General features: G+C 32.0%; 2 protein-coding genes across 2 annotated transcripts in view; one reads left to right on the top strand and one right to left on the bottom strand.

The window, feature by feature from the left end:
* Positions 1-6,089, top strand: part of LOC125838465 (protein fluG-like) — a 32,879-nt gene extending 26,790 nt beyond the window's left edge. The window contains exons 15-18 of the mRNA XM_049517512.1: positions 192-196; positions 2,747-2,927; positions 5,648-5,880; positions 5,950-6,089. Coding sequence (XP_049373469.1) covers positions 192-196; positions 2,747-2,927; positions 5,648-5,880; positions 5,950-6,089 — 559 coding nt within the window. The remainder of the gene's footprint in view (positions 1-191; positions 197-2,746; positions 2,928-5,647; positions 5,881-5,949) is intronic.
* LOC125838451 (transcription factor Pur-alpha 1) overlaps positions 1-12,077 on the bottom strand; it is a 631,298-nt gene that overhangs the window by 548,964 nt on the left and 70,257 nt on the right. The window lies entirely within an intron of this gene.

Raw genomic sequence — 12,077 nt, 5'->3', positions numbered from 1 at the left:
TTGAAATTAAAAATATTTTTTAAAAACAATTTGTAATATTTTTTTGGGAGGGGGTGGGGGTAGGGGTGAGGGTGGGGTAAAAAAATTAAATTTAAAAATGAGCTTTAAATTATTATTTTTTGGGGGGGAGGGTGGTTGGGGGACTGGTTTGAGGGTAGGGACAAAATAAATTGATTTTTTCAACAAAAAAGTAATTGTAATTTGAAGTTGAAAGAAAGTTTTGGAAAATGTTTTCCTTAAGTTTTGAAGGGAAGTCATTTTCCTTAAATTTGAGGAAAATGAGTTGATTTGGAAAACATTTAACCCAACCAAACATGAGAAAATTGGAAAATATTTTTCGGAAAATGTTTTCCTTCATACCAAACACACCCTAGGACTCACTTTAATTTCAAAATCAATGCATAAAAATAGTTGCACAAAGGCTTTCCACAATTCTTATTAAATAGGGTTCCTGTGATAAAATAAACATGAACAACAATTCAAGAATTAAAAATGCATAAATATCATAGTCCCAATAATAAGAAATCATCATAACTTAGAATAAGAAATAGAACAAAGTTTAAAATTCATGTAAACCTTGGGGTACAACTTTGAATTTAACTCTTACAGACTGAATTTAGATGTAGGGAATGAGGACGAACTTAGTCCATTACATTAAATATCCTTACATATATGAAAGAATAATGTTTTTGAAGAAACTTAAAGAAGATGATTGAAACACAAGTTTTCTCCTCCCGATTCTTGCTTTTAAGCCTTGAGAATATTTCTGAGTGTAAAGGGGCTGAACTATACTGATAACGTATTTAATTTGGTGTAAAAATGTAAGTGTTTAGGTTTAGAAGGGGTGGGAAAAATACTAAAATAACCCCTCTTAAAAGCTGACAAAAGCAATCTACAGAAGGCCATTTACGGTCCGTACAAATTTCCATAGGCCATAGACCCTCTCGTAGAAGCCAGACTGAAATTATGAGATTTCTGACATTGGGGTCTATGGACCCTTTTACGGCTCGTAAAAGATTCTACGGGTCGTCCTGTTCATCTGTAGAAACCAAGAAAACATAAAGTTTCAACACTTTACTCCACGAGGTAGTCTACAGTCCATAATCATTTTTACGAGCCGTAGAATTGATTCCTGAAAGTCGGGCTTTAAATCAAGTCTAAGATTTCAATCCACGAGACAAATCTACAAACCATATTTTCTTTTACGGATCATAAGCTGAGCTCGTAGGAATCAGATGGAAAGACACTATCTCTCAACTTTTTCTTCGGATGCTATCCATGGTTGATGGTTCATTCCACACGCCGTAAATACCATCTTTAAAGCCAGAAGAGAATTTTCATAACTCAGGACATGGTCTATGAGCTTCATCTACGGCCCGTGGTTTGATCTACTGTCCGTAGATGTTGCTCGTAAATCCCTAATTTGTTTAGAATTCCAGACTTCCAGTTTTCATTCAAGATCTTATTAAGGTTAGAATTTTTGGGGTGTTAAACATGTCTAACATATTATTCAAAACGAGTGAGAATCAATATTTAATAGAGAGATTAATCAATGGACATTTTCTAAAGCCTATGAAAAAATAGTATGAGTAATATTACATTGAGTTGTGTGAAATAAATGAGTGTTTTTTATTTTATTTAAAAGGTGTAATAGTATTTTGACACTCACTCTGAAGTTTTGATGATTTAACAAACTTTAGGATCTGATGAGAGATTAGATCCCAGGAGAGATTGAGAGTTTTTGTACATGAAAAAGATAGTTGTCTAAAGCCTGCAACATTCAAGTCTGCAACATCTGTTGTGGTTGGTGCGCGTCATTTGCGGAGCAACATACTCTCAGCCAATGACATGTCTCCAAGAGTTTGTGTCCATCCTATAATATATCCATTCCACATTCACACAAACTTCCACATTCACAGAAACTCAAGTTTTTTCCATCAGAAATTTTACAAAGCAAAAACCATCCTCTCAAGGAAATATTACTTGTAAATGCAAGGTACCTAATAGAGTTATCATAGTTCTTAGTTGTTGTTAGGGTTTAAATTTCAGCGATTATTCTTGCCTATTCCTATGCTATAAAGGAATTAGATCAGTTTTAATCTTTGTGTATTCATCCGAGTTTTAGCTAGAGTTACTATGTTGGGTTGTTGAAGTATAGATCAACTAGAGCTAGTGGGCAATAGAGTTATTGCTTGATTTTGTTGAGTAACAGAGTTGTTAATGTGAGGGAGACGGGATTGAAAGTTCAATTCCTAGATTACTATGCCCAAGAAAGCTCAACGGGGACATGGTCTTCCTATATACACCCTTCAGTAAAATGAATGTAACTCTTTTATTCTAATATACAAATATAAACTTCTTAAACCATTGGCAACTAGGGTCCAATGGCTATTATTTCACTCTAGAAATCATTGGCAAACACTCCTATATTGGGAGTCACATACATTTTTTTTTTAGTTTAGGTCATTTTTCACTAGCCATAATTCCTAAATCCTAAATTCTAATCCCTGTATTGGCTTTTACATTTTCTTTTTCCTAAAGTTGTCGTTTGACTCTTAAAAAGGTCTATGTAATTCCCAATTTATTGAAACACACTTTCAACCTTCCAGCACATGAAACATGGTGGAACATATAATTGAATTAAAACTTAGCAAAAATCTATGAGTTGTAACAACTTTATCATGTGATCTTTTTTGTAGGTATTATAACAATAATGTGTATCCCGAGACTTATGCTGATTCAACAGATGATGATGTTGGCTCAGGATCGGATGTACACATCAGTTTGTTTAAGAATGGAGAAAATGTTTTTATGGCATCTGGTGAGCCAAATAGGTATGGGATGTCCGTGATCGGAGAATCATTCATGGCTGGGGTACTAGATCATCTTCGTTCCCTATGTGTATTTACGATGCCCATCTCTAATAGGTAAAAATGTTTCAACTCTTAATGTACTGCGCTCCTTTGTGTCATTTCTTTGTGCTTTTGATCTCTCAAGTGCCAATTCATCCAAATGGCCAAATTTGTCTAATACAAATTTCTCAATATAGTTTGTGATGACACTACAAGACCATCTTCTCTATTTGAACAATGACATAATTTTAACTAATTGCAACTACAAGTTAGAGAGTAGTTATATTTAATAGCCTAATTAGTTCGAGTGACTAAAATGTTTATATGAAAATTTAGCAGTTTATGTTTTAATCCAATAGTTTGAATTGTGAAGGATCTATTTCTACTCAAAATATTTGTTTATCCAAGCAACTTGATATGAATATACTATATATATATATATATATATACTACCTTAAAAGCATGAACTCCTAAATTGAATGTTGAATTACTATAATATCCCCAATTAAAAGTACTCAATTTATTTTATTTATTAATTTAATTATTTGTATTATATTAAAGGTAGATAACCTTTCATATTAAAGGGTTATGATTTTCTCAAAAAGATGTGACTTTTCCAAAGGGTTGCTACTTTTTTGACGGGTTTTGACATTTTCGATGAGTTGTGACTTTTCCGAAGGGTTGTGATTTTTTCAAAGGGTTGTGACTTTTCTGAAGGGTTTTGCCTTTTCCGATGAGTTGTGACTTTTGACAAAGGTTGTGATTTTTTCGATGAGCAGTGACTTTTTTCGAAAGGTTGTAACTTTTCTGATAAGGGACAATTAGCACCTATTCAAACTACTATTTGCTAGCTATAAATAGAGGGTTTCGTCTTACTTTTAAACTACGATTTTTGAAAGTTTTCTACTCTTCTTCTTTTTAAAAAATCTAAGGGTTATTTGGAACAGTTGATTAAGTGCAAAATTCAACGAAATTTGAGGTACCACATAAGAAAGAGTTGGTGAACAAATTGTAGCAAATCATCCATAAATTCACACTCGTATTTTATCTTACGATTTCCATGAGTTAACGTGGCAAAAAGTTGTGGAAAAGACAATAATAATAAACAAATATGAAAAAGGTAACATGATTTGGGTAACATAGTTCTTCTTTGGTTTTTTATTTTTTATATTTTTACCCTCAAATGAAGCAGTTTCTTTCTGATTTTGCTAAAACAACAGGCATCATTGTTGTCCATTGAATCATTAGTTTAGATGTTAAATCCACTATTTCAAAAATAGATTTTCACTTTTACTTATAATATGATAATATAGACATTATAATAATTATTTTTTATTAGATATGTAAGTAAAAATGAACGAAGAAAGTAAAGTGTTGGTCACAAGAGATTTTAATCAAATGGAACACTATATTGAATATAGCACGAAAATATATTTTCTTCTTCCTTCTTCATTGCCTATGTAACGTTCCATATATTTTTTTTCTTGTCTTTTGTGTTCATTTGCATTTGAGAAAAATTTATGTCACAAGATACACTCCTTGTTAACTATATAAAAATAGATAAGAAAAGAGTGATTGACCATAAAATAATCTTAAATCAAATTTAAGATTCTATAAACAATACTTTAAATTTTATTCATCTATTAGTTTTTAATATTGAAAAAATTTAATATATTATATCACGGTACAACTTCTATAAGATTCTAGATACTTTCATTAGACAACAACTATATGATATGTATGTGGCAGGAAAAAAGGAGAAGACTTCAATTCTACAAAGATAAGGTAGAAACTTAAAGAAATGAAATATTTTTCACCAATGGTGATGTTGTTCATATATTAAAATTAAATTATGCTAATGATATATGTATATCTAAAACAAAGAATTGGTCAAGCTAAATATTGGACATACACTCAAACCTCAATTTAAGCAGCATTCGTCATAACAATAAAGAACCTTTTCTTTTTTTTATGTAGAATTACCTCTCTATGATAGTCTTACTCAAATATTAATTGGTAAAAGATAGATTACATATAAAGATAAAATATTGAAATATTTATGGTAATCCTTATTAGTGTCATGCACATACTAAATTTCAAGTATGAATATTTAAGTGAAAAAATATACTTAAATGGAGTCCCATCATTTATGTTCATAGCCTCAAGAGGAAAGACTATTGGTGATATTTTTTTGTATTGATACTTTTTTTAAATTTTGTTGGTTAAATCGGTTTACAAAATTGAGTGAAGTAAATAATAATACTACTAAAGAAATGTCACTTTCTCCCCAAATTTACACTTTAAATGTATTTTGAAATGTTTCAATAATATCTGGTCATTTGGATCTCAAAATATAAGTAACTCTATGACAATCATTATAAATCATTTAAAAACACTTGTTCTATGTTCTTTAAATTATAAATATTTACTAAAAAGTTTTAATTTAGTAATATTAATTATATTTTACAATATCGTATACAATATATACGATATGCACGTGCAACGTACGTGCCGTAAAACTAGTATATATATATATATATATGTGTGTGTGTGTGAGTGTGTTTTTCTTTTGTTTTCATGAAATTAGTTTGAGACAAACTTGTATATTCTTGGAGAGGATGTAAAATATGTTCTTTTCATATTTGGTTAAATATTAGTTGGGATAAACCGTCACACCTATCTATGTTTCCTTTTCCATTTTTCTAATGTGTCATTGTTGTACATTAATCAACTTTTTGTGTTATGGAATTTTCTATTTAATTATGTTGATCTTAAAATTAATGAATAATGCACAGTTATGAACGCTTAATACCTAAGGCACGGAATTCATCATTCATTTGCTGGGGGATAGAATGTAAAGAGTTACCTGTAAGAGCTTGTTGCCCTCCTGGAGCTCCAAATGGTGTGGTAACCAATTTTGAAATGAAAACATTTGATGGATCTGCAAACCCACACTTGGGTCTAGCTTCAATAATTATTGCTGGCATCGATGGCATGCGAAGAAAATTACCAATTCCACGACCAGTAGGTGAGTACCATCTTTTCTTAATAACTTTATTGCATTAAGAAAACATTCATTCATTTTCTTGTTAAACAGAGCCAGAATCTTATGACTTCGATTGGAACAACGATGGTATAAAAGTACCAGGGTCTCTTAGATGCGCTATTATTCATATGGATTCAGATAAATGGTTCAATGAAATGTTGGGTAAAGAATTTATATGCACCAGAGGATGAGTTGTTGGGGTACGTATCAATTTTAATGAGTTTTGCTTTCTCTATCATATTCTGGACGGACATTTCAACGATGGTTTCTTGTTTTGCAGGATGAGATCGGACACGATCTCTGTGGTGGAGACGAAAAATACAAGCACATTGTATTTAATTATTAGATTTTGGCTTATCTATTTGTAACATCACTATGCTCTATACTGTTCTATTTTTTTTTTCTTGTATCATATTTTATGTCTACTTGTCTTATGGACTTGTTTAATTAATTTTTTGTTTCTCACTGGTTTTTATCTTTGTTCCTCGCTTCTTATAAACGTAAATATAAATAAACTAGAAAAGGGGAAGATCATGTTCTATAGGGCTCAATCACCATTTTTTGAAATTAACACTTTTAATTGCAATATTTTTTTTGTTTCTTAAAATGAAAAATTCAATGAGGTATGCTATATTTAGAAGATATTTACTATGTATTACGATAAAAAAACATTTAAAACAAAATATAACATTGTTTTGGAATTAAAAAAAATACAGCGACACTCCAAAGAACCCATCTTCATCTCTATTTGTCCGCTTCTCTCTCTTTCTCTACTTTCTCTTTTTCTTTTTCTTCTTCAAAATTTTCATCCAAATAACTATCTCTAATTTCATATCTTCAAATCGATTTTCCCTATGTTTCACGATATTCACCCAAAGAGCGGCAAGGAGAAGAATATAAAGATCCAAAATTTATACGAAAATCGTGTGCGCAAGCAGAGATCTAAATCTCTCAAATTAAAACGACAAAGATTCAACATTGCTGGCCATTAAAAAGCTCCGAGCTTTGAATTCATTATTTTAGTTTTATGAATTTGTGATTAGTTTGAATTGGTATTACAAATAATTGAAAATAACTGTTGAAGTTTAAATCTCAATTTTAAGGGGAATTAGTTAAGTATAAAATTGATTTTAGGAGAAATATTAGATTAAAGCTAGAAGAAGATGAAGTTTTAGAATTGTCTCGCAATTGGATTAAAATTGAATAAGAATTTTTTTTTATAACTGTATCGAAATCATGAACAATACAAGTATATACATATTGCAGACATATCACCGCATTAGTGATACCAATAAGAATAATTTAGATAACCCACTCATAATATTTTTAAGAGAAAATTTCGCAAATAGACACCATAATAAAATTAATTATGCTCTTCTGCTATAGTTTGCATATTTATAGGTTGTAGCTACAGTTTAAACTGCTATGGATGACATCATTTGTATAATTTGCGTACGTTTGTATAATTCACGTGCATTTCCATAATTGAGCGAATTTCGTAATTATACAATTGTTATATTATACAAATTCCAAAATTATACAAATATGATAAAACTCAAAATAACGAATTTATACAAATACAAACATATGAACTTTAAACAATTATACAAATTATATTACACAAATTATATTATACAAAAGTGATACAAAATATATTATACAAATGTAACACCTCAAATTTTGGTGAAGAAGGGAAAAAGGGGTTTTGAGTTGCAGGCTGGTTCTACGGGTTCTCATCTACGGACCGTAGAAGCTTCTATGGGTCGTAGATGTCATCCGTAGAAAGAGAGGAAAATAATTTTTTAAATCAAGTCCTAGTAACTTTTTTACGATTGACTAGTACGATCCGTCCAATTATTGGGTCTCGTAGGTAGGTCCATGACTTGGTGAAATTTTAAGGCCACAAGTTGTTTACAATGGTTGGTGTCTATGGACCGTAGACATGTCTCGTCAAAGTCAATCCAAATTTTTTAGGTTTTTGAACTATTCTACGATTGACTAGGACAATCTACGGACCGTAGGTCCAAACCGTAAAAGGGTTTCATCAGTTATTTTTCAAGTGTTTTTGGGTCTTTTTATATTATTTTAAACCAATACTATGTCGTTTTGTCCCTTACCCTAAGCCCTATATAAAACTTTTATGTCACGAACGACTCCCCATGTCATGATGATACCTACTAAAACCCACAGTAGGTAAGACGACCTGTAACAAGAACAACAAGTAGTGAGTACAAGGGTAGAACTAGACATAAAATACATAAGAAAGGACATAAATAGGAAGCAAACCAAAACAATACACAAAGGAAACCCTCCCAGAACCTAGAAGTCACGAATATAGAGTTGTCTAACAAGATAAATACAAGTTCCAAAAGTGAACCACAACAAATTGTCTCAAAAGAAAAAGACAAGCTAACATAAGTATAGAAGGAGACAGGTTGATGCAGAACGTCAAGTGCTCACCTTCGTCTTCGGTATCCACAAGCTGCAAAAGACGGCACGAACGATAACCACTGGTAGCTGGTACTAGGACCTGCATCACAAAATATTGCAGACTGTAGCATAAGTACTAAAATAAGGTACTCAGTAGGCATCATAAGCCGACCGAACAAGAAAGATAAAGACAATTTAATAATATGGAATCTAGACACAAACATATGCCAAAATGGACATGAAAAGAAGGCACACGAGCATACTAGAAATGAATCTAAATATAGCTAAACTAAAACTAGTTGTACCTCCATAAGCCTAGAAGGTACACTCGTGCTCAAATTTAAATAGAACCCGAACGGACCCCCATAAGGCCGACAAGTAGATTGAATAGCTAAGTCTATAAGACAGAAGAGTAATCCAGATCTGAATCCAAGAACCAGTCAACTCCCAGCCTAGCTAGCAAGAGTGACAATCAAGTCTACAGTCAATTCCCAGCCCAGCTAACAAGAGTGATTATCAATCCAGGCCGCCAAGCCATACAATCCACTCCTAGGGGCATCAACCGCCTAGCTAGAAAGAGTGCCTCGAGAGTGTGTAAACTCTGTAGAGGATCTCAGATATCTAGGCTAAGTCCAAATCATGCTCTAAAAAAAGTAATCAAATAAGTAAATCACATATGATGCTACAACACACATGCAACCCTCTACCAATATGGTACTACCCTCAAAATAGTTGTAAGCAACCCTAAATCATGGTCTCTAGCAAGAAAAAAAGGAATAACTAGGTACGCACCCTCAATTCACACTCATCATCATGCATTCACACATTCTTGCTCAATCTAATTACAAAGGAAGCCGTAGCCTACCACTAGGCCAATCACGCACGCTCCAAATAACAACGCTGCCACACAATCAAAACTAGGATCACAACATTAAAACGATTATTTAGACACCAAAATCACCCAAAATATAGATGGACCAATTTTTAGAGTCAAATGGAAAACGTGGGACCAGAGGGACAAATTTACATGGCATCAAGTGGGTTCATCCGAACCCCCTTCGTCAAAAAATTAAGATATATATATATATATATATATATATTCAATATTTTAATTTATGTGTATATATAATATTGAAACCCCTGAACATATACCAAAGGCATAGCTAAGTGGTGAAGGGGGTTCATATTTTCACTTTGACAGTCCCAGGTCGCGTGTTCAAGTTTGGTCGGAGGTATTTTTTTATCATCTTAGTTTAAGCATTTTTTTTAAAAAAAAAATAGAACTAGAAAACGTGGGAATTAGTTTTAGGTATTTTTTGTGTTTTAAATAATGGAACTAGAAAAAGTGGGAATATGAGATTTATTAGTTTAATTCCTAATTACAAAGTCAAATATTTTTAAAAAATCCTTTTTTCTTCTAAGATCTTTCCACTTTTTCTTCTCATCATCTCTTTTTGTTGCTGTTGCTGGCCCGCCTGCCGCTACTGCCACCTGCTGTTGTTGGGAAGGGCAGCAATCAACTCTCCAATTTCTGTTAATAGCTTCATCGGTAAGTTCTTGGTTCGTTTTTTCTTTTACTATATTTATATATAATTTATTTCATTATTTCTTTCGCTTATTTGCCTGATTTATTTGCGTATCTATACCTTTTCACATTTTAATTTTTATATAGGAAAGTTTTGACTTTGTTCAACGATAACATTGAATTTTTAATTATTATTTTTTTGCTGATTTTCTATTTTTTTTTCTTAATCTAAAATTGTAGACATAGAAAAATCTAATTTAGTAATCAAATAACCATTGCTTAAGCTTTTTTGGTAATAGTTTTATTGTGTGTTTAATTCTTTTAAATTCTAACTAAATTCTTTCTTTAGGTTCAGTCACAATATTCAATGAAGAAGTGTTTTACCGAAGAACCAAAATCAAACCTAACCTCTCATAATCATAGTCAATCTAACCAAGAAGACAATGTCAATTGTTCGTAAGTACCATCACATTCTTCTTAAGAATTTGATTTGAGTTCTTTAAAGTTTGATCCTGATGAAAGAACCCCAATATCAATTTTTTATCCAAATCATCCTGATGTTATTAGAAGAGCATACCTTGTGAATGGTCCTTGTCAACCTCGCTTGGAGGCGCATGAGTATCCTCAAATAAATATATCTGGATCAATGCGTCATTTTAACCCCGAATGGTTTGATGGTGTATATCATGATTGGTAGGAGTATAGTGTTAGTAAAGATGAAGCCTATTGTTTGTATTGCTCTCTATTTAAAGACCATACATTAATCAAGGTTGAGGTGAAGTATTTTCATGTACACGATTTAAGAATCGGAATAAAAAAAGTGGTCTTAACAAGCATATTGGTCTACTAAATAGCCCACATAATCGGTCAAAAAAGAAATGTCAAGATTTACTACGACAATAACAATCTATTCAATATGCATTTGAGAGACAATATAATCAAATTAAGCATGATTATTATAGCCGCTTAAGTATTTCAGTTGATATAGTAATCCTTCTTATAACTCAAGGATTCACATTTCGAAGTTATGATGAATCTAAATCATCACTTAGTAAAGGTAATTTTTTTCCAGATTCTCTCATGGTATGCAAAAAAGTGTGATAAAATTCATGATTATGTTCTTGATGATACCCTCAAAATGATCAGATGACTTCTCCAAAGATTCAATAAGATATTGTGACTGCATGTAAGATAGAAACAATTAAAGCTATTCTTGAAGAACTAAATGGTGAGAATTTTTCCTTACTAGTTGATGAATCTTTTGATGTTTCACACAAAGAACAAATGGCTATTGTATTACGGTATGTTGATTGTCACGACCTAGGGTACCCTCTAGATATAACATGACACATAGAACCCCGAAGGACTCCATGTAAGCCACTTAGCATATCATAACATAAGATAATAGAAAAGTACAAAAATTTAAAACATTTTTCCAATTCAATCAAAGTTTCATAAAACGAAGCGAAAGTCTATTACACTTTGTCTCAAACCATCTAATACATGAAAGTCTTAGGGACACACCCCATACAAAAGTTCTAACATAAAAGAAAAACATAAAAGTAAAGGGTGATCAAGTCCTTGATGCTATGAGGACTCACCAAAACTTCTCTTCTTGATCTACTACGAACCTAGCCACGAGGATGGGAGTCAATATCGCCAAACCCCATATTTGATAAGAATGTAGGCAAAAGTATGCATTAGTATAATAATGTACGAAATATGATGGCTAGCATAAATCATCAACATAAGCATATAAAATGCATTAGTCAACATAAGACATATACCATAATCATAAGAGACAATAACATAAGTCATAAGTATAAGAGACATCATCATAAGACATAGGCTATAACATAAGATACAATAATCATAACTTGTGATCATAAGAGATAACATCATAGTCATAGGCATAATTAATGCATTTAGAAGAACATAACGTAAGAGAAACACTGTATAAGTCACCTCAAGGCAAGCTTGTACAATGCACAGATAAGACCCCATAATCCCACCCATGCTAAGCAAGTCACTTTAGGACCTCATTCATTTTTATCATCTTTTGATCTCATCCTTAACTTATTTTTCATAGACAATGGGACATTCTCCTTTAGTCACATATATCAAGGAAAACAACTATAGCAACAACCAAGTTAGGCATACATCATACAAGTAGTCCTTATAACAAAACATACCTACAATACTTCCTTGAAGTGTCCTTGGTTCA

Source organism: Solanum verrucosum, unplaced genomic scaffold (genome assembly GCF_900185275.1).
Source record: "Solanum verrucosum unplaced genomic scaffold, falcon-dt-bn FXZP01000286.1, whole genome shotgun sequence".
Lineage (NCBI taxonomy): Eukaryota > Viridiplantae > Streptophyta > Magnoliopsida > Solanales > Solanaceae > Solanum > Solanum verrucosum.
Note: the sequence above shows the minus strand (reverse complement) of the source record. Positions and strands in the feature narration are given on the sequence as shown.